The sequence below is a fragment of the Schistocerca nitens genome, chromosome 10 (genome assembly GCF_023898315.1).
Source record: "Schistocerca nitens isolate TAMUIC-IGC-003100 chromosome 10, iqSchNite1.1, whole genome shotgun sequence".
NCBI classification, from domain to species: domain Eukaryota; kingdom Metazoa; phylum Arthropoda; class Insecta; order Orthoptera; family Acrididae; genus Schistocerca; species Schistocerca nitens.
The window spans coordinates 77,387,194-77,410,713 of NC_064623.1; the positions used below are offsets into that span (position 1 = coordinate 77,387,194).

The 23,520-nt window shown below is 39.2% G+C and overlaps 1 protein-coding gene and 1 non-coding gene across 3 annotated transcripts in view; both read right to left on the reverse strand.

Moving 5' to 3' along the window:
* The window catches only part of LOC126210428 (sortilin-related receptor-like), a 204,193-nt gene that overhangs the window by 54,618 nt on the left and 126,055 nt on the right, over nt 1–23,520 (reverse strand). For both annotated transcript variants that reach the window (XM_049939658.1, XM_049939659.1), the window contains exons 24-26: nt 18,224–18,438; nt 11,342–11,582; nt 1,955–2,053 (exon numbers count right to left, since the gene is read on the reverse strand). In XM_049939658.1, the coding sequence (XP_049795615.1) occupies nt 1,955–2,053; nt 11,342–11,582; nt 18,224–18,438 (555 nt within the window). The remainder of the gene's footprint in view (nt 1–1,954; nt 2,054–11,341; nt 11,583–18,223; nt 18,439–23,520) is intronic.
* Trnaa-agc (transfer RNA alanine (anticodon AGC)) lies at nt 20,681–20,753 on the reverse strand. Its single transcript has one exon. It is a non-coding gene; the product is annotated as a tRNA-Ala (tRNA).

A 23,520-nucleotide genomic window follows, 5' to 3' on the forward strand; every position in this document is an offset into this window, starting at 1 on the left:
TATTTCTAGGGCTATATTTTAATTTTGACAAATGGATCTATGCCAACATTTGTAAAAACGGCGATGGTACATTAGTCCTTACTAATGTAAAATTGCCACCTTCTGAAGAAGACAAATTTAAATTTGTTGAAACCTAGGTAAAGAATTCTTTATCCATTGCAACTGGTCGGCTGTTTTAATTTTATTACGTGGAACCGTTGCTGTTGTGCAGCTATGTTTAAAATACAACAATGTGTTTTAAAATTTTGACCATACTTATAAACCTTTCCTGAAACAATGTAGAACTGATTCAAAATGCAAATTTTCCTGATTACAGAAATTTTTTGGTTTTACCTAATACAAAATAACTCTGAAATTATTTTAACTGAAAGGATTCCTTTGTTCATACAAAAAGTGAAATAAGGAATACTGTTTTAAATTTCGCTACAAAAAAGTAAGATCTGAACGATATTAAAAGAATATGGAAATGTATATTCATTATATTAGGCTGTTAGCCGAAATTATGTTAGCATGAATTGTGTAGAATAAGTGTAATTAAATAGTTTTGGAAGTATTGGTGTAAATACACACACACTTTTAAAGCTCGAGCATGGGTTGCACAGTACAGTAAGTATCAGCAAGTAATGTGCTGAAATAACTATCACATGACATGGTGAATAGCACTTGCCACACAGTGGACTGAAACTTGGTAAAAAGCCTTTGTGATATTTCTGCCCATAATTCTACTTAAGAATCACATGGCAGCAAATTAATATTTCTGTATTAACTACAACTATTTCAATGTGTTAGCTTTTGGACCATTGTACTGATCATATATTATTTCCCCATGTCAGCATCCCTTTTTCTCACCACATACTAATCATACAGGGATGGATGACGTACTGTTAGAAAGGTTCTTTAGCCAATTTCTAAGATTGGGTGCCAGTTTTACACTAGAACTTAATGTTTGTGAAAAATTTTAACATAAAAGAGACTTAACTATCATAGGCAACAGGGCATCATGGATATCCAGCTTCATACCTATACTGTACGAAGCTAACTTATTAATCATGAATGAGAAACTTCCTTTTCATATTACCTTCTAACAAATACTATTTTATAAACTGGATAATTTGTGTTTGTAACAGATAATAACAATGACAACTGTAGTAGTCCATTATCTCTACCCATTGGACAAGCTGACTTTTCTACATGAATATACTTTCCAAAACAACAAATAGTTTTCATTGTTACCTTGAACTGTGATTTACTTGTTGCTACTATGGCCTAACGTGCTTGTCTAAAGCACAAAGTGTAATTAAAACCTCAAAATACAGTGAGTTATTGTGGTCTTCATTATGTAAGTAAGAAGTGAAAACTATGTTCTAACCTATACATTTCACATTTATCTACTACTTTGTATTTTATGTTCATATTTATCATTATGCTCATCTTCAACAACAAGAAATTGTAATTATTATGGTTCAAAGTTATAAATTACTTGCAATACAGTTACATCATTACTTACACTGCAAAAGTTTTGCACAGGTACCCAAGTTATCAAATAAATAGCAGTAAAATACAAATGTTATTGAACACTGTGACTTTATTATTTGTGAGAATCCATATCACAAACCATGTGAAATTTATTGGAATAATGAAATTTCAGCAGTAACTGGACACTGAACATTAGAACATTATTAAGTCAGAACATTACAGAGAGAGGTGAAATCTGTTGAGGAGGGCAATGTAATGAAAGTGAGGATGACGCAGAGGGATTATGACACAATAGGCAAAGTATTGGAAAGTGCGGGTGTGGTAAGGTGTTGCAAGGGGGGAGATTGCCAAGGGAAGTACAGGAAGGAGTTGCATGACAACAGAGTCACTCCTATGGAATGAGTGATGTTTCAGAAGCAAGGTGGGAGGTACTGAAAAAGTTTACACTTCAATGAGGTAACAGTAACTTTACACTCACCTAAAGTCTTGGCCTCCACAACATTGTCTGGACCGACAAAGCTCTTACGGTATGCAGACACAATAAATAAGTATCTGACTCCTGGAGATAGTTTGCCAACTGCAAAGAAAAGGAGGAGTAAGTAGCATATTGTCAAACTTGTTTCTTATACACTTAGTGGATAGCATGACAAAACGACTGCTGAAACTTCCTGGCAGATTAAAACTGTGTGCCCGACCGAGACTCGAACTCGGGACCTTTGCCTTTCGCGGGCAAGTGCTCTACCATCTGAGCTACCGAAGCACGACTCACGCCCGGTACTCACAGCTTTACTTCTGCCAGTATCTCGCCTCCTACCTTCCAAACTTTACAGAAGTTCTCCTGGTTCGCAGGAGAACTTCTGTAAAGTTCTCCTGGTTCGCAGGAGAACTTCTGTAAAGTTTGGAAGGTAGGAGGCGAGATACTGGCAGAAGTAAAGCTGTGAGTACCGGGCGCGAGTCGTGCTTCGGTAGCTCACATGGTAGAGCACTTGCCCGCAAAAGGCAAAGGTCCCGAGTTCGAGTCTCGGTTGGGCACACAGTTTTAATCTGCCAGGAAGTTTCATATCGGCGCACACTCCGCTGCAGAGTGAAAATCTCATTCTGAAAACGACTGCTGTTAAATATTGTTGAACCCATCACCTTAACACAATCACTGGCACCACCTGAGCAAATAAAATTCGCATGATTTTTTTTTCTCTCCCTTCAGGGGAACAATTTGTTATCTCAATGTTTATCAGAGGGCTGTGAACAGTAAGAGTTACAGCTTAACCTCATTTAAATAGGCCCTACCTAAATGTTCAGTTTGTTTGGTTCCTAAATGTTCAGTATGTTTGATTACCAGACCAAAAGCAGCTATAACATTAATTGTAATCTTTAACCAATGCTACAAAGTAATAGCAGAACTATAAAAATGACATTTTAAAGTAGTACAGTAGCAAACATGTTAAAATGTTGGCATTTTTACTTTACAAGTGTTTGCATAATAAGTTTGGTTTTGCAAAATGCTAAAAGCTCATTCATAAAAACTAAACAATATTTCCTTATAATGTTACTCCAAAATGAAATCAGTAATGATGTATAACGAGTTTTTCAGTTGCTTCTACACATTTTGCCAAGGCAAACATATCAAATTTAAACTGAACAGATCTTGGAAAACCTGTCTCTTCAGACATCTAAACCAGTAATCAGAATGGTAGTAATATTACTGAATCTGGGTTCTTTTTATCATAGTATATTGCTACAGCTACCTCCATGTGCACTGTGTCTTCTGATCCACATCTTTAAGTGGTGGTTCCTTCCTTCAAGTATCTATACACCTTATCCTTTTCATACCTATCCCTTTCTCATACCAAAACTTCAATGCAACTGTTTCAAGCAATCTTTTCCTCACCTTGTCAGACATGCTCTCTTTAAATATCCTTCTGCTATCATAAACATAAAATAATTAAACAGGTTGATAATTAATGCCATGCATGCCAATCTTTTTTTAAACTCTCAGTTTATTTGGAAAAATCTGTTTCAAACACAAGTGCTCTCTGTGCGTCCACAGCGTTTGACATTAACCGAAGGACGAAAAATTAGCTCTGTCTCTCCATTTATTTTAAGACAGCTCAAAATGAGATACCAGCAGAGATAAAATTGCTCAAGTGAGTGTAAAAGAAACATCAAGTCTATTTGGACAAACATTTTATTTCCACAACACATTTTGAAGGACAACCTATATAATCAGGTACATTCATGTGGATTAACATGGCATGTCTATACTGTGTTATGATTTGGGAGTGACCTTTGGCACTGTCTAGTAGAGAAAAACAAAACACTATTTTAAAAATGGATCACGGTTTGTGGAGCTCTCTGACTGAAGAATGAAAAAATGTCACTGTGAAAGTAATATAAGTAAAATAACTAAAATGAAATACCTCCTGTGGTCACGTACACCCTTCTCTGATGTGATATATGGCATATACCATAATACTTTGTAAACACTGAGGCAACAAAGACAATGCAGTGAAACAAATTATTGTTAAGAACAACAGCAAGACAAAAACATTATTTCAGAGCAAGTCTTAAAGCTTTGTTTAGATCTTTGGTTACAGAGATTAAAAGTTTTAAAATGATCAAAGCTTTGGTTATGCCAGAGCTGTGGATGTTAATATTACATCTGTTACTTTGTCCAGTCACATTAGTATGTTTAATGTCAATGTTCAGTGCCCACTCACAGATGCCAGGGGCACAAAGATGTTGGCTGGACACAGAGAAATGTACAGCCATTGCCGTAATGTGAAAACAGAGCAATTTTTACGACAGCTGAGAGGACACGCTCCCCGGCTTTCGTTCCAAAGCTGGAAACAATTCCAAAATGGCTAAGTTTGTAAACCATTCACTTGCCACTGTCTTTAAAGTATAAAATGCATAGCAAAATGGCACCACCCACAACCGGCACCAAAGTAACTGAAGTACACCACGGTCCATAGAAGACAGGGTGAATGACAACTGCGAGATGTGTACGGACGAGTAGACGTGCACCAGTGGAACAACTGACTCCCCAGAGGCTATAAACAGTGTCTCTTCAATGACCATTCAAGGAATGTTGCTGCATATGGGTCTTAGCACCAGGTGCCATGTTCATGCAACAATTTTGCACCTCAGTCCCACAATTTGACATCCACCTAGTGGTGACAGGTGGCCTTTTCAGATGAATCCTGTTTTATGCTCCAATGGACAGTTGGCCATTGGCACGTGTCACCCTGCAACACCGTCAGAAGGGTCCAGGCTGCAAGAGGGAGCGTTACGGTGTGGCAAATGTTTTTGTGGCATTCCCTGGACGATTTCATCATTCTGGAAGGCACAATGGATCAGCGTAAGGATCCATCTTTTGCTGGGGCCATATCCTCTCCCACAAACAGGTTATTTTTCCTCAGCATGACAGCACCTACCAATAGGGCAATGCAATGTGTCACACAGTTCTCAGAGTACAAGTGTGCTTCGAAGTGCACCAACATGAATTTACTGTACTCCCCGGGCCACCAAACTCCCCACATTAAAAACCAACGCAGAATTTGTGGGACCTCCCCGACTGGGCTGTTGGCATCAGGAATCCTCAAATGAGAAACGTAGTGCAGCTGGCCACGGTATTTTGAGTCAGCACGGTTCCACATCCCTGTCAATACCTTCCAGATCCTCATTCACACACTTCCTGCACATCTCATGCTGCAAAAGGTGATTATTCAGGCATTTGACAGGTGGTCACATTAATGTGACTGAACAGTGTATAACAGAGTAGGCTGAAGCAACACAGTTATTAGGATTTAAAGTGATATATACATATACATATACCCTTACTTTTATACTTAAATTTTTGTTCATCCTTCAGTCAACAACCTTCCACAAAAGTACAAACCACATTTGGAAACAGTGTTTTCTTTTTCTCTACCAGGCAGTTCACTTCAAAGTCATATTACAACATATACACTTCGTGATCAAAAGTACCCAGACACCTCGCTGAATATGGCTTACAAGTTCGTAGCGCCCTCCATCGTTAATGCTGGAATTCAACATGGTGTTGGCCCACCCTCAGCCTTAATGACAGCTTCCGCTCTCGCAGGCATACATTCAGTCAGGTGCTGGAGGGTTTCTTGGGACCATGGCAGCCCATTCTTCATGGTGTGCTGCACTGTAGAGAAGTACTGATGTCGGTCGGTGAGGTCTGGCCAAAGATGGTGTTCCAAAACGTTGCAATTGTGTTCTATAGGATTCAGGTCAGGGCTCTGTGCAGGCCAGTCCATTACAGAGATCTTATTGTCGTGTTACCATTCCATCACAGGCCGTGCAATATCGACAGGTGCTTGATCTTGTTGAAAGGTGCAATTGCCATCCCCAAATTGCTCTTCAGCAGTGGGAAGCAAGAAGGTGTTTAAAAACATCAATGGAGGCCTGTTCTGTGGTAGTGCCATGCAAAACAACAAGGGATGCAAGTCCCCTCCATGAAAAACATAAACAACCACAGCATAACACCACCACCTCCGAATTTTACTGTTGGCACTACACACCTTGGCAGATGACATTCACCAGGCATTCACCATACCCAAACCCTGCCATCGGATTGCCACATTGTGTACCGTGATTTGTCACTCCACACGTTTTTCCACTGTCCAATGGTCTAATGTTTACGTTCCTTACACCAAGCGAGTTGTCGTTTGGCATTTACCGGCACGATGCGTGGCTTATGATCAGTCGCTCTAACATGAAATGCAAGTTTCCTCACCTCACGCCTAACTTTCATAGTACTTGCAATGGATCCCGATGCAGTTTGGAATTCCTGTGCGATGGCCTGGATAGATGTCTGCCTATTACACATTATGACCCTCTTCAACTGTCGGCGGTCTCTGTCAGTCAACAGACGAGGTCAGCCTGTACGCTTTCGTGCTGTACATGTCCCTTCGTGTTTCCACTTCGCCATCAGATTGGAAACAGTGAACCTATGGATGTTTAAGTGTGTGGAAATCTCGCAAACAGACGTATGACACCCAATCATCTGACCGCGTTCGAAGTCTGCGAGTTCCACGGTGTACCCCATTCTGCTCTCTCACAATGTCTAATTACTACTGAGGCCGCCGATATGGAGTACCTGACAGCAGGTGGCAGTACAATGCACCTAATATTAAAAACTTATGTTTTTGGGGGTGTCCGGATGCTTTTGATCACATAGTGTACATGCAGTATTAATCGATGCAAATTCATCTGGCAAAGGTTTAATCCCTCAAAAGGCATTGTGAAAATAAACACACAGTGATTAATAACAGTAAACAACTTGTTTGGTTTGATGGAAAGTGTTGCATTGCAGCCAGGGGATGTGTGATATATTAGATTTCCCTCCCAGGAAATGATTAATTTTTCCATTTTACATTTTTTTCCATTTTTTTCTTTCTTTATAACGCCACTAGGAATTAAGACCTCTACAACAACTTTTTGGTCCTTGCGTCTGTGAGCCCATCTCCAAAAGCAGAACTGCTGCCAGAACTAGCCAAGTCAGGCCAACTAGTTTTGGGCTACTATTGATAAATCTGTATATCTGACACAGCAACTGTGTGACAGCAAAGCTGCGCAACAGAAAAGTTTTATATCCAAACAAAAACACTCAAAACCCATTGACTGACGGCATTACAATTATCAGGTGACAGCCACAGGTATGTGGCCGCGCAATGTCTCACACGTACACTCGATTAATCGAGATGCTGCAATTGTTCAAAAGAATTTTAACAAATGGAATAGAAGGTAACATTATTCGCTCTCAAAATGGTGGATATCATCATCGGCATAAATCTATTTAGTAATATTGTAGTAGGAAACAACCTATGTGACGAATTTCAGTTTCTCACAAGAAAGTGTTACAATTGATTTATCATGATCTTCAAAGTGTTTCATTAATTATATTCATAATAACAATTAAAATGAATTCACATATTTCATTTCGTTTCCAGTCTTTCCTCCAGTAGGACGCAGCACATCTATGACAAGTCATTGCAGGTACACTGCATGTGTTACATTAACACCTTAACATGTTGATTTTTTTTTACATTCCAAAAAATATTTTCTTTTATTAATGAGAAAAGTTCTTTAATGAATGAAATTACACAAAGACACATGAAGAAGACTTTCAAAGCTCAAAATAATGAGATACAAATTTCTGAAGATCACCATTAAAAAAATCCCGAGTATATTCGTACACTGGATTCTGACTACACTATCCTGAAATTTATGTTATTTTTTAGTTTCTGTGTAGCTCATAAATCAAACAAAGTATTTAACAGTGGTCTCCTGTGAACGTAAGAAGTTGGAGGGGCTGGCTGGAACACAGTAGATGCATTTATCTTTAACCAATGGTGAGCGTTTGTCTGTGATCTGATTAACTGATGCCACTTTCGGTCTTGAATGAAGTAACACCACATTCTTCTCCATTCCTGAGCTGCTAAATTCAATGTTAAAAATGAGGACCACTATACCCTTCAGTTTTCAGAAGCACTGTCTAAACAATAATACCGTTATACTATACTATGCTGCATTGCTGGACCACAAATTTCACGATTTATAATTCCAGACTACAATACTATACAACACTACACTACTGTACTTGGTATCAGAACCAAGGTATTAGTCTGAATAATTTGGCCCCAGCACACTGAGGTATAACTCGAGATTCCCAGGGGCTGCACTGCTGTGTTAACCAAGGTGTAGAGATGCTTGGGGATGGCTGCCACTGTCTCAGGAAAATTTTCCTGGGCCTACCCAAGGCTCACTTCCTCACTACTTCCAGAATGTAGTTGTAGGTGGTGTTCTGCCATTATGTGTCTCAATGTATGACATAAGGCCTCTTCTTCGTTCTCTCTCAACCTTGTAGGCTTTCAGTTTATAAACTGATATTTTAACTATCAGGGAATTCAGCTTGTGGCATAGTTTCTCATTGCTTATTGTTTTATAGATCGTTTTATTGCTGAAGATGTTCGTGTCCCATTCTATAATAGCTTGTCTAATGACACACTCCCTGACAAAGTGATACGTGGTGCCAATCACTCCACAATCACTAGCACCTGTGTGTCATTTGTCATATTTTCAGTAAGCAGCTGGGATATGAACCGTACTGTATAGCTCCCTTGGTCATAAGGAGGTATGATATTCTGGATCTCTCTTTTATGATAGGAAGGAACTAGTAAGTTCTCCTTCCTGTTTCTGCCCTGGGTTCTTGCCACTGTCTAGGAATGCTTGCCTTTATTTCTTTATCTGACATGGCTATTGTGCCCTTTATCACTTTTATCTTATCATATTTGACCTTTTTGAGCCAATACTGTGCATCTCTCTTTCTTACAGCTACAACAGTAAAAGACAGAGGCTGAAAGTGCGTGTTTTGTACTGGAGCTTCCAAAACTGCACACAGTAAAGGTGACATATAGTGGCAACGCCCTCAACCAAAACATGACAGCCAGGGTTTCTGTCAAAATGATACAAATGAGGTTACTAAGATTTTACATTAAGGAATTAAAACTGCTCATTCACTTTATGAAACTTTTCTAGATATTTCTTCAGATTAAAATGTAACGTGTGGTGTTTTCTGTCTAATAATCAGTCATTGAATGGCATGTACACAGTGTGTTCTTATCCTCATCTTTGTTTTATGTTCCGCATAAACCAAAACACAGGTTGTTAATTACTTGGAAGGACACAGCACGAGTAAGGACACACACAAAGGCTTGTTAGAAAATCTCTACTGCAATCGACTAAGCGCACCTCTCTGATTAAACACTTGTGTCAAGCTGAACTTGTGAGACTCAGATTTCTGCTTAATAGTTTAATTGACAGAACATTCAAGTTAATGTGTCTGGCATTATATGACGACAGTTAATTCCCATGAACATTGAAGGTTCTCTGAGCACTTGTTACATTTACTGTATACAAAAATCAACAATTACCACCAGTCTTCTTCAGGAAAACAACTGACGCATGAAGTAGTGGCAGAATCACACAGAAGTAACTGATATAATATTGTCAACTGTGAGCACAGATTAGGTAAGCACCAATGATGAAATGTCATCTGCAGCATCTTTTGTTTCCATTGTGAAAAGGACAGATCCACTGTAAAGAGGACATATTACTTGCAGACAGGCGCAATGGTAAGACTGTTGCACACTGAGGTTTCGACCAAAGCTTTCTTCAGAAAAGAAAGGAAAACAAACAAATTCAAACATGCAGGACACCTGAAGTGCATATGCCTACTACCTATAGCTGCTCTGGTTAGACTGTAACTGTTGCATTGGACAAAAGCAGCAATGTAGAGTGGAGCAGGGAAGGAATAACAAGGTGCGAGTTGAGATAGAGAATAGAGTTGTTTGGTGGAGCGTTCAGAGACTAGAAGGTGGCAAGACAAAGCTGTGGGGGCGGAGGACGGAGGGCGAGGGATAGGAGGAGACGGAGAGGGGGAGGTCCATATTTTTGCATACTATATTATGTGTTAGTACAAATACTTGTTTGTGCTGTGTTGGTATTTGTTTGAAGTACTATGGGCTGCATGCAACAGTCGCAGTTTGCAAGCACATGTCTGTATGTCACAACAAGTGCTGTATGGAGATTCTAACACAGCACGATCACTTAGAAAGTGCCTTAGAGTATTCAATGTTAAGCTTCAAACAATGGAAAATCCTGGCTGCAGTATCAATAATATTTTGATAAGAACAGATTGCTACTCACTGTAAAGATGACATGTTGAGTTGCTGACAGGCATAATGAAAAGACTGTAATGTATAAGTTCATGTAATAAAGATTCAAGGTTATATAATCCAGTGGACACTTATTTCCAGAATAAGCAAGGAAGCTTGTATGTAACGGTCATTTCATTGTGCCCATCTGAAACTCAGCATTTCATCTTTTCATAATAGTGTCAGTGTTGTGCTTTGTCAATGAAGATATTTTAGAACAATAAAATTATGAAGACTTGTGGAAAAATATATGCAAATCAGTTCAGTGTAATTCTGAAATCCAAACTGGAAGCAAAATCTTATGTGATCATGTAATAAATGTTGGACCTGGTGGTCTAGTGGTGAAGTGCTTGCCTGGAAACCTAAGGGTTGCAGGATGTAATCCTTGTCAGACCATGGATTTTTCAATTTGCCTTTTAATCTAACATTCACCTCTCAATGATTTGGAGGTTAAACAGAAATGACACAGGGTTCAGATTACACATCAAACTGTAGGTCCCCTCCTCCCAGTTGGGTAACTGCAGTATTTTAGGGAAATATAAGTCAATGAAGTGGTGACCGATCAACAGATTTGCACTAGGCCATTGCACCACACAAAACAACAACAACAACTACTACTACTACTACTAGAGATTCATGATTATATAATCCTGTGGACAATTATTTCCCAAATAAGGAAGAGTTTACTAACAAATAACATACTGAAGCTAAATATTCTTCAAGACCGTTTCGTGGTTCTACCATCCAGAGCCCCCTCAGTAGCAAAGTAAATTTTTTGTTGCAGTTTATTAATGTTGCTAAGATTCATCTACAATTGTTTTCACAAGCTAGCCAATGTAACTAAATGCTACAGAAGGACAGCTGGCTCACTATTACGGAAACAAAGAAGCTGCAAATGATGTTCAACCATTGGTGGCAATGCAATATCTAATTTCAGTGGGCACCACTACTTCAGTTACAACTATGAGGTTCTGTTACTTCTTCGACAGCCAGTTTCTTTTATGATAATGACAGTGGCAGATACTGTTGAAAGCTGGAATGTGCCCATAAGTCTTCCTAGCTAAATCCTAAATCGTAACACCAACTTAACAGTTAATGAGACAAACCCAGCAGAAACAGACCTGTGGCATTGGCCCGAGTAGTGTTCACTGAAGGGACAGCAGGATATCTGGGAACGCGGGAGCGCGTCTTGATGATGTAGCCGTCAGCATCGGGAACGCGCTCCCATGCAACTGAAACTGCCGTCTCACTCACAGCACTGGCACGCAAGTCATTGACGGAGACAGAAACTGCCGATCCGTCAAACTTGATTGTTGCCCCTACAGAATTGTTGCTTCGATGCTCACCATTCCTGGCAATAACCTGAAACATTTATAGAGGAGTGCTATAATCATTGTGTTAGCTACACAATGGATGTATGTAAGAACCACTATTAAGTAAATGTTGCTGTATGACTTTCAGTGCCGCTGTTTTACAAAACAAGTTTCTTAAAATTTATAATGAGCAAATGAATAAGTTGTGGCACTCATTAAATAAATACAAGAAATGTAAAGGTGAGGGGCGGCACATACATATACTGTGTATACCACTTTACTGACAATGTGTCATGTTGTGATATCTAATGATATTAAAGTCCCACTCCACTTCACAGAGAGAAAAAAAAGAAATTACCTGTCCTCCAAACTTCTCCAAACTTCTGTTATTACCAGTGTCAAAGGGAAAAGTGATCAGTATTATCATTTAATCCTGTACAATGTTATAAGAAAATAATTTTAGTAATTCTGGATCGTAAGCCAATTGTTGTCTTGGTATTATCAATGGCAGATACAGTACTTGCTAAAATGCTAGGAGAGAAAGCAATCTAAACCCAATGAAGACTGTACCATTACCAATTCTCTGCAGTGAAAATATTAATACTTCTGCATAACAAGGTGACATTATAACATACTGTGCAAGTTGCCTTGAGGGTTTCTGTAAAGATCTGCAGACTCCTACAGAAACATGGCATACAGAGTGTTTTTCTCCCAACAACAAAGGTAAAACTCCTTTGTAATGTTAAGGCCTTCATAAACAACTGAACCTGCTTGCCGAATTTGCTCTTATCTAGGCACAGATTTCTCAAACAAGCCTGTACATATACAAATTAAGTTTGTCAATTTAACCTGTCTTGTGAAGAAGACGCTGTTAATGTATGATATATTCTGACACTAGTGGGAATGGCTACAAATGCAGATTAAGTACTTCTAACATTCATTCTGGCGCTTTGTTCAAAGAAGGTGAAGAAGAAGAAGAAGAAGAAGAAAAAGAAGAAGGTGAACAAGAATGGTGCTGGTCCAGGGAATGGTTCAAAATGAGGAAGAAATAAACACACGAAAACCTGGGAAAAGAAAAATTCACCCTCAGAACCTGATGATTACGTCAACTTTCTGTGAATGAACTAGCTTGGAGTTACTTCATGTTCACAATGGAGAGAAGACACAAGTATGCAAAAAACTTATTCTCTTCGGCGACAGTTCATTTAAGAATCACAATGTGGGGAAATATAGCCTCCATCATCTGTGGAAAAACAAGCTGAAGAACTTTGATAATGTGTGTGTGTGTTTTGTGTGTGTGTGTGTGTGTGTGTGTGTGTGTGTGTGTGTGTGTGTGTGTGTGTGCGCGCGCGCGCGCGCGCGCGCGGGGGTGGGGTGGGGGGTGGGGGGGTTGGGGGTTGACACCTACCACTTCCACAACGCCTCAACCATTTTGGTAACTGCCACTGCTATTTCATTTCTATCCTCGATTGTAATTTCCAAAGTTGTGGAAACTCACAACACAGCAAGATAAATTGTAATAAAACTATTTTTCACCAAACATATGTGGCAAAACAACACACACAATGTCCACCATCTTGTCAAATTTTCTGATGATCAAAATGTCTGTCAAACACATCAAATGCGCTCTCTGTTTGACAAACACATCTAACAGCAATGTACACCGTCAAATCTTTGGCCAACTTGGCCTTTAAAGACAATCTGAGTCACTGTAAGTTTGGTGGGTACCACATTCCTTGTAAATCTGCAATGCCTTTCATGGGGTACACTATTTGAACACTAAAAGAGATGCAAGGAACAGCAGTGACACACCCAACCAAACAACTGTGAAAATCAGCTATCGCCAAGAACTGTCTCAAATATATAAACATGAAATGAAATATGATGAAGCCATTATAGTGCCACAAATGCCAAGTTTCATGGAAAATGTAGTTAAGGAGCTCGTTGTTCGCAAACCTGACAAAACATGATGAACTTTTCAGTTTAAGCAAGCTATCAACATCTCAACAGCTAACTCGTCCATCAAAGCTGAAAAATGCTGAGCGAATGTGTTTTTCACAGAATAACTGCACTGGGTTTTGGAAAAAAGTGCATATCAAAGGCCATAGCACATGCCAGGAGTCAAACTCACAATCAGCTATGAATAACAGTATGACACCGACAAGACATCACAGTCTGGTTGGAGTCCAGACAGTGAGTACACGTAACAGCTCACAGCAGCTGGACAAGACTACTGGGTCAGTCACCTAAATATCATGTGGGAAATGTAATCTAAACTGGACTTAACACCCAGGAGTACAGCACAGCAAAAAAACCTGGGACATAACTGCTTCAGAAACATTTTATAGTTTGCGTAAACAGACAAAAAACACACACACACATTTTTTTCCAACACAACAGGGTGCCACAAAGATTGAATCAATCTCACCCCTTGCAGCTAAAACAACACACCAAGGAACTCCAAACCTTTTAGAAAGTCATATGACGAGTATATGTGGAAAACATTCCAAGTGCCAGATCTCACGTTTGTCAGGAAACTAAAAAAAAAATTAAATAAAAATAACTTTTCGTACATAAATTATTTGTATCTAGAAAATTGAGAAGTTTCCTTATACTCCAGAACTATGCAGGCCACCTCATCAACACAAAAAATTAGAAACTAGAAAACAGATACTTCATTACGAATGTTCCATACCAGGAACCTGACATACAAGGAAAGTAAGTGCAATATGGAAGTTTTTGTTCCAAACTACATTGAAAGCAGCTGTTGCAAAAGTTTGCCAAAAATTCTGTGCTGTTGAGGTAGAAATGGCAACAGAATCAATAGATCTTTCTGTTTTGGAACTGATAAACCTGTCTAGTCTTTCAGATGAAGTGTGGAATGGTATACATCTTCAATAGCTGTTCCTCTTTTGAACACACTGACATTTTTCCATTCTTCTGTTTCAAAGCAATAATTTTCAGTAGCTATTTGAGATGGATGGTTATGGGACTCTTTGACTTAACACACAGAACTAACGACAATGTTTCAGGAGCTTCTGTACAACTGAAAAAGTCAGTTGTACATACTGGACTGCCATTCGGAACTTCCAAGGGAAGCACTGCTCAGCATAAAAGCCATGACCCTTCTAGTAATTAATGTTCGGAAAATTTCCCCCATGATTTGGAACCTGAACTAATTTCAGGGACAATCAACAGAGTAATGGGAACATAATAGCACTAAAAACTTTATGGATAGAAGAAATTAAATAAATAAAATATGTTGTTGTTGTTGTGGTCTTCAGTCCTGACACTGGTCTGATGCAGCTCTCCATGCTACTCTATCCTGTGCAAGCTTCTTCATCTCCCAGTACCTACTGCAACCTACATCCTTCTGAATCTGCTTAGTGTATCCATCTCTTGGTCTCCCTCTACGATTTTTACCCTCCACGCTGCCCTCCAATGCTAAATTTGTGATCCCTTGATGCCTCAAAACATGTCCTACCAACCGATCCCTTCTTCTAGTCAAGTTGTGCCACAAACTTCTCTTCTCCCCAATCCTATTCAGTACCTCCTCATTAGTTACGTGATCTACCCACCTTGTCTTCAGCATTCTTCTGTAGCACCACATTTCGAAAGCTTCTATTCTCTTCTTGTCCAAACTGGTTATCGTCCATGTTTCACTTCCATACATGGCTACACTCCATACAAATACTTTCAGAAATGACTTCCTGACACTTAAATCTATACTCGATGTTAACAAATTTCTCTTCTTCAGAAACGATTTCCTTGCCATTGCCAGTCTACATTTTATATCCTCTCTACTTCGACCATCATCAGTTATTTTACTCCCTAAATAGCAAAACTCCTTTACTACTTTAAGTGTCTCATTTCCTAATCTAATCCCCTCAGCATCACCCGATTTAATTCGACTACATTCCATTATCCTCGTTTTGCTTTTGTTGATGTTCATCTTATATCCTCCTTTCAAGACACTGTCCATTCCGTTCAACTGCTCTTCCAAGTCCTTTGCTGTCTCTGACAGAATTACAATGTCATCGGCGAACCTCAAAGTTTTTACTTCTTCTCCATGAATTTTAATACCTACTCCGAATTTTTCTTTTGTTTCCTTTACTGCTTGCTCAATATACAGATTGAATAACATCGGGGAGAGGCTACAACCCTGTCTCACTCCTTTCCCAACCACTGCTTCCCTTTCATGCCCCTCGACTCTTATAACTGCCATCTGGTTTCTGTACAAATTGTAAATAGCCTTTCGCTCCTTGTATTTTACCCCTGCCACCTTCAGAAGTCTACAAATGCTAGAAACGTAGGTTTGCCTTTTCTTAATCTTTCTTCTAAGATAAGTCTTAAGGTTAGTATTGCCTCACGTGTTCCAACATTTCTACGGAATCCAAACTGATCTTCCCCGAGGTCCGCTTCTACCAGTTTTTCCATTCGTCTGTAAAGAATTCGCGTTAGTATTTTGCAGCTGTGACTTATTAAACTTATAGTTCGGTAATTTTCACATCCGTCAACACCTGCTTTCTTTGGTATTGGAATTATTATATTCTTCTTGAAGTCTGTGGGTATTTCGCCTGTCTCATACATCTTGCTCACCAGATGGTAGAGTTTTGTCATGATTGGCTCTCCCAAGGCCATCAGTAGTTCTAATGGAATGTTGTCTACTCCCGGGGCCTTGTTTCGACTCAGGTCTTTCAGTGCTCTGTCAAACTCTTCACGCAGTATCGTATCTCCCATTTCATCTTCATCTACATCCTCTTCCATTTCCATAATATTGTCCTCAAGTACATCGCCCTTGTATAAACCCTCTATATACTCCTTCCACCTTTCTGCCTTCCCTTCTTTGCTTAGAACTGGGTTGCCATCTGAGCTCTTGATATTCATACAAGTGGTTTTCTTCTCTCCAAAGGTATCTTTAATTTTCCTGTAGGCAGTATCTATCTTACCCCTAGTGAGACAAGCCTCTACATCCTTACATTTGTCCTCTAGCCATCCCTGCTTAGCCATTTTGCACTTTCTGTCGATCTCATTTTTGAGACGTTTGTATTCCCTTTTGCCCACTTCATTTACTGCATTTTTATATTTTCTCCTTTCATCAATTAAATTCAATATTTCTTCTGTTACCCAAGGATTTCTATTAGCCCTTGTCTTTTTACCTACTTGATCCTCTGCTGCCTTCACTACTTCATCCCTCAGAGCTACCCATTCTTCTTCTACTGTATTTCTTTCCCCCATTCCTGTCAATTGTTCCCTTATGCTCTCCCTGAAACTCTCTACAACCTCTCGTTCTTTCAGTTTATCCAGGTCCCATCTCCTTAAATTCCCACCTTTTTGCAGTTTCTTCAGTTTCAATCTGCGGTTCATAACCAATAGATTGTGGTCAGAATCCACATCTGCCCCTGGAAATGTCTTACAATTTAAAACCTGGTTCCTAAATCTCTGTCTTACCATTATATAATCTATCTGATACCTATTAGTATCTCCAGGATTCTTCCAGGTATACAACCTTCTTTTATGATTCTTGAACCAAGTGTTAGCTATGATTAAGTTATGCTCTGTGCAAAATTCTACCAGGCGGCTTCCTCTTTCATTTCTTCCCCCCAATCCATATTCACCTACTATGTTTCCTTCCCTCCCTTTTCCTACTGACGAATTCCAGTCACCCATGACTATTAAATTTTCGTCTCCCTTCACTACCTGAATAATTTCTTTTATCTCGTCATACATCAATTTCTTCATCATCTGCAGAGCTAGTTGGCATATAAACTTGTACTACTGTAGTAGGCATGGGCTTTGTGTCTATCTTGGCCACAATAATGCATTCACTATGCTGTTTGTAGTAGCTAACCCGCACTCCTATTTTTTATTCATTATTAAACCTACTCCTGCATTACCCCTATTTGATTTTGTATTTATAACCCTGTAATCACCTGACCAAAAGTCTTGTTCCTCCTGCCACCGAACTTCACTAATTCCCACTATATATAACTTTAACCAATCCATTTCCCTTTTTAAATTTTCTAACCTACCTGCATGATTAAGGGATCTGACATTCCACGCTCCGATCCGTAGAATGCCAGTTTTCTTTCTCCTGATAACGACGTCCTCTTGAGTAGTCCCCGCCCGGAGATCCGAATGGGGGACTATTTTACCTCCGGAATATTTTACCCAAGAGGACGCCATCATCATTTAATCATACAGTAAAGCTGCATGTCCTCGGGAAAAATTACGGCTGTAGTTTCCCCTTGCTTTCAGCCGTTCGCAGTACCAGCACAGCAAGGCCGTTTTGGTTAATGTTACAAAGCCAGATCAGTCAATCATCCAGACTGTTGCCCCTGCAACTACTGAAAAGGCTGCTGCCCCTCTTCAGGAACCACATGTTTGTCTGGCCTCTCAACAGATACCCCTCCGTTGTGGTTACACCTACGGTACGGCCATCTGTATCGCTGAGGCACGCAAGCCTCCCCACCAACGGCAAGGTCCATTGTTCATGGGTGGAAATAAAATAAAAAATAAAAGACTATAAATACGTAAATAAATAAATGACATTACTTCGAGCATTTTCTACTGCCACTGTTGAAATAACAGAGGGAAACAGCAATTTCAAAGTGATATGATTACTACATAAAAATTCAGACAAGCCACATCAAAACATAATGACTACAACAAAAGTAGGAAGAAACTCACCCAGAATGTGTACTTCTTTCCAACCTCGAAGTCAGAGTCAAAGAGAAGAGAGGTATTTGGTGCCCGAATCAGCCTATGCAACGGAGGAACAGGTGGCGACATACACACTTCGTACGACATTAAGCGACCGTTGGGTTTCTCTGGCTCACGCCACATTATTAGCACAGTTTGACCATTCAGTTGCTTGGCTGTGACATTTACTGGTGGCGACGGTACTGCAAAAAATTACAACATAATGAGTTTGTGCTCGACCTGGATCATAAATACATGAAACAAAAACAATAAAGGATAAATTGATGTACAACTTGCAAGTTTGGAGCAATTATAATAATGTACAAGACGAAGATTAATAAAACTTGCATACTGCAGGGATGGATTCCTAAATGGAATTGGAGGAAAAAAGGGCCTATGAACAGCTATCCAGAAATGCATCATTGCCACGGTAGACGGTGCTGACGAATGGAAGCTCGTCTTACCACGTGCAGTGTGTTCCTTGTGTGTTGCAGGCTGTGTGGGTGACACAGATACCGTAAGCAGCAGAATGGTCTAGTATTTGTCAGGGATAAGCTGAGATGGTATTGGTGTACGGCCAAGCAGATGGAATCGGTCAAGAGGTGGGATGGCTGTACCGAAACAAGTACACACACAGGCAAGAACCACGAACCACATCACACAATATTTCAGGTCCTTTTTCTGCATTTTTGTGATTGTGTGTCCTTTCGGACAGACAAATGTGCAAGGCGGTGGTGGACTATGCATACACCAGATTTGGAGGAACAGGTTCTACACAATGTTGAGACAAACCCCGGTACAAGCACCCGGCAAGTGGCCCGCCAACACGGTGTAAGCCAAAGTACGCTTATGTGTATCCTGCATGACAACCACTACTATCCCTAGCACCTGCAATGAGGAGTGCAGGGATTATCAGTAGTAGATTTCTCTCTTACAGGAAGGATTTTGCCCATGGTTTTTACACCAGACCATCACAATTGTGGGATTTCAGTCATCAGTCCTCTTCAATTGACAAACCATTCTGCCACTTAAAGTATGCTGTGTCAATTACACAGCCTGCAATGCACAACAAACATGTGGCACACGGTCAGAGGAACTGTCATTTGTCAGTGCCATCATCTACCGTGGCAGCGATGCATTTTCAGACAAATGTTCACGGGACCTTTCTTCCTCCGTTTCCACTCGAGAAGCTGACCCCGCAGTTTTTCTACTTTATTGATGTTCACCTTATGTAGTGCTTCTAAATTCTACGTGCATTCCTACAGTGTCCCTAGAAGGGGTATTTGGAGAGTAACCTTTATTGGAATATAAATAAAATACTGGAAAGAGCACAGTAATTTTATTACACAAATCCTTAAGCTATATCTTTCTATTACTTCTCTATGTTATCATCACTCAGATTTAAACATGCATCACCTCTCTGAATGAAATGACAATTCAGTCTGCCACCCCAGATTGCAGCCATCCCACGATAGGTTATCAGCATCATAGCATTGGAAGCTGAGGGTCTTTCTCGTGTGCACGAAGACATGGATATCATTTGAATTCAATTCTATCGTGGAAGGTCTTTGTTCGACTATGCCCCTCCAAGCAGAGACAACAATCCTTTGTGTTTGCCAGACTGAATGTGTGTGTAAACACAGTCACATAAAACATCTATAATCGAGAAGTCTCTCTCTCGTTTTGAATGCCTCATCTACATCTACATATACAAACAAACTTCACAATCCATAATATGGTGTGTGGTGGAGGGTATCTCATATAACTACTAATCATTCCCTTTCCTGCTCCACCTGCAAATGGGACAACAGAAAAACAACTCTCTCTATGCCGTTGCGTGAGGCCTAATTTCTCATCTTATCTTTGCAGTCATTAAGTGAAATATACATTGGCAGCAGCAGATCTGTCCTGCACTCAACTGCAAATACCAGTTTCTCAATAATGCTTCAGAACAAGATCATCATCTTTCCTCCGGAGATTCCCATTTAAGTTAATGGACCGTCTCTAATACTCCCATGTTGATCAAACCAGTGAGTCAAAAATCCAGTAGCACGCCTACGAATTAGTCCGATGCTGTCCTTTAACCAGACCTAGTAGGGACTCGAGCAGCAGTGTTTGCATTAGTGTTCTATTTGTGATCTCCTTTATAGTGACCAACACTTTCCTAAAATTCTCTCAATAAACCAAAGTTATGGAGAGGAAGGTTTAATATGTGATGGGTGACTGGAGTGGAGGAAACAAATGAAAGAGGAAGGTACCTGATAGAATTTTGCATCCAACATAATTTAATTATCGCTAACACTTTCTTTAAGAATTGTGAAAGAAGGTTGTACACTTTGAAGAGACCTGGGGACACTGGAAGGTTTCAGACTGATAAAATGATGGTAAGACAGATTTTCAAATCAGATTTTAAACTTTGAGGCAGAAGAAATGAATTAAAATTTGTGCTGCGGCTGGGACTTTAACCCGGGTCTTCTTGCTTGCTAGGCAGAAATGCTAACCATTACACCACCACAGCACTATCTATGGTGAACATTACTGCACGAACTACCCGAGTCGAGTGCCCTCCCCAACACAAACTTCAGTTTATATCTTCTGCTGATTTTCCCTTACATTGTCACTACTGCCAGGCCTCTACAGCATTGGAATAACACCTCAGCATTGGACGTAATGGGAAACTTCAGTTCACATCTTTGCTTATTTTCCCTTGCATTGTCAATCTAATTATAAGATCTATAAGATTTTAAACTTTAAGACATTTCCAGGATCAGATGAGGACTCGGGCCATAATATATTGGTTGTGACGTGTAAATTAAACTAAAACAGTTACAGAACAGCAGGAAATTAAGAAGATGGTGGCCTGGATACATTGAAAGTTGTTGAGAGTTCCAAAGGAACATTAAGCAATGACTGACACGCAAGGGAAAGATATACAGCAGAAGATGAATATTTAGCTTTGGGAGATGAAATAGTGAAGGCAACAGAGGAACCATATAGGTAAAAACACAATCAAAGGTAAATAGGTAAAAAGACAATCAAAAAGCACCTTATGCACGTGGCCATGTCCATATATTTAGTGCTCACAGATGATTGTAAGTTTTAAAAATCACAATATACAGGAAAAAGCACCTTACCACATCTGTTTATGTTAGCTTGACATGTTCCATTCGCTGATGATCTGCCTTAGACAGCATATTGGTGCAACTGAGTGCAAGATGGCTCATCAATGAATGGAACATGTCAAGCTAACAAACAGATATGCTAAGGTACATTTTACTGTATATTGCAATTTTTAAGACTTAATCATCTGTGAGTGCTACATATATGATCATGGCCATGTGCACAAAATGCTTTTTTACTACAAATGTTTTGTTTCTGGCCAGCCTTTGTATAATGTGCTACATTTTATCCACCAAAATGACAACTTTTCACGATGTTCGATCTCACAAAGGACTTTTGTAACCAAAAAATTTTGAAGACCAGATGCTGAAAGCAAAGTCTGTAAAAACTGGTTCTCAACCATGATGTATTTATGTGATCTTGGCTATAGAAAGTTTTTTGCCAAGTAAAACAAATCACTCCTCCACATTTCTCAATATCAGAAGTTTCAATAAAGAAAGTGTTTGTTTCAAGTGTCATTAATAGTGAGGTACTGTGACTTATCTCTGATAATACAAGCACAGAATTACAGCAGTAATGTTGTAACTAGTAGAACTGAACTCAACAAAAGTCATTCCTCATATAAGAGAAGAATAAAACTGCAAGGTGAAAAATCTTTCAGTAAAAGTGTATGTTTCTTACACAACTCCATTCTTGGGACAAACATTAAAAAGTTCCTTGTAGAACTCGCCATGCTGTTGACAAAGAAATGGCAACATCATCAACAAAACTATGTTTTGCAACTTATTAACTTGACTGATATTTAAGAAGAAAGGTTTGTTGTATGTCACCCACTGCCTTTCCTCTTTTGAACACACAGATAATTTTTCATTCTTTTTCAGAGTAAAAAATTTTAATAGCTATTTCAGGTGGATGAGTATGAGACACTTTGATCATAGTGCATTTGTTGATCTTATGTGCCTGCATTGACAACAATGTTTTAGCAGCGTCTTTCAAACAAAATATGTCAGTTGTATGCACTGGAACTACATGGACTGGATGCATAACTTTAGCTGACTCAACACACTTGCATGAATCTTTTTGAACACAAGGCCTCCTTACTTTCTTCATTTCTATATAATTGCAAAGGCTCTGTCGTCACTCAAAAAGCTGTGTTCACTTAATATAAACTTGCGAGCTCTCTCTTCAAACTATCTCAGGCTTACCAGAAACATCATTAAATACAGACTGTGCTATTTTTATTTTTGCCTGCACAGTTATATAACCAGATGACATGCTTCTTACACACAAGCTAAATTAGCTGCCTGCTATAATACATACCGAAATTATCTCCTTCCATTACATAGATGTTTTCTGGTACAAACAAAAGGTTACACGCACACTGATTACCACACAAACAGTGAATGAACTAAATGGAGGAGACCTCGACACATTGCACACTGAATGCCACTGCTTGGCACAAAGACCATACGCCATCCAGCAACAAATGTTTGAAACACTTTCACCACAATTTGGCACCTGTGACAAGTCTAGGGACATGCAGGCATGTTCTGAGAACACAACAGCACTAAAGCACATTTTCTGAAAAAAATTGGTAATTTTAGCCTGTTCCATCTTCACAAAAGACACCTTTTTCTTGGTGTTCCTGTCCCTCTCCTTCCTTAAGCCTATAGGCTACAAACAGTGTGACTATTCTTTCTGCCCCCATTCTTTCAATATGCTTTGTTATTTGGTATTCCATTCTTTCATGCTTGTAAAACATATTTACTTCTTCCCTTATTTCAGAATTCTTTGTATGGTCTCTACAGCACATCCTTTTACTTAAATTAAAAAACAAACACCTAAAACATAAATTATTCTTGCACATGAACAAAATAACACAGATGAAAATTTAAATAAAAGAAGATTTTAATGATAAAATGAAATTCAAGCAAAATGAGTAATAGAAGTAACAACTGCAACAACACGAACAAAAATGCAAATTAAACAGAGGGAATTAAATCAAAGTAAATACACAAAAACAATTAAAAATCACATGGGCAGAGATTCCAAATTGAAAAAAGAATAAAAGGAAGAAAAACTTAAGAGCAAGTTAGAAAGGTAATACAATGATTAAAATGGCATAGCAAATGACTAGAAATGAAAACTATATATTTAAAACAATT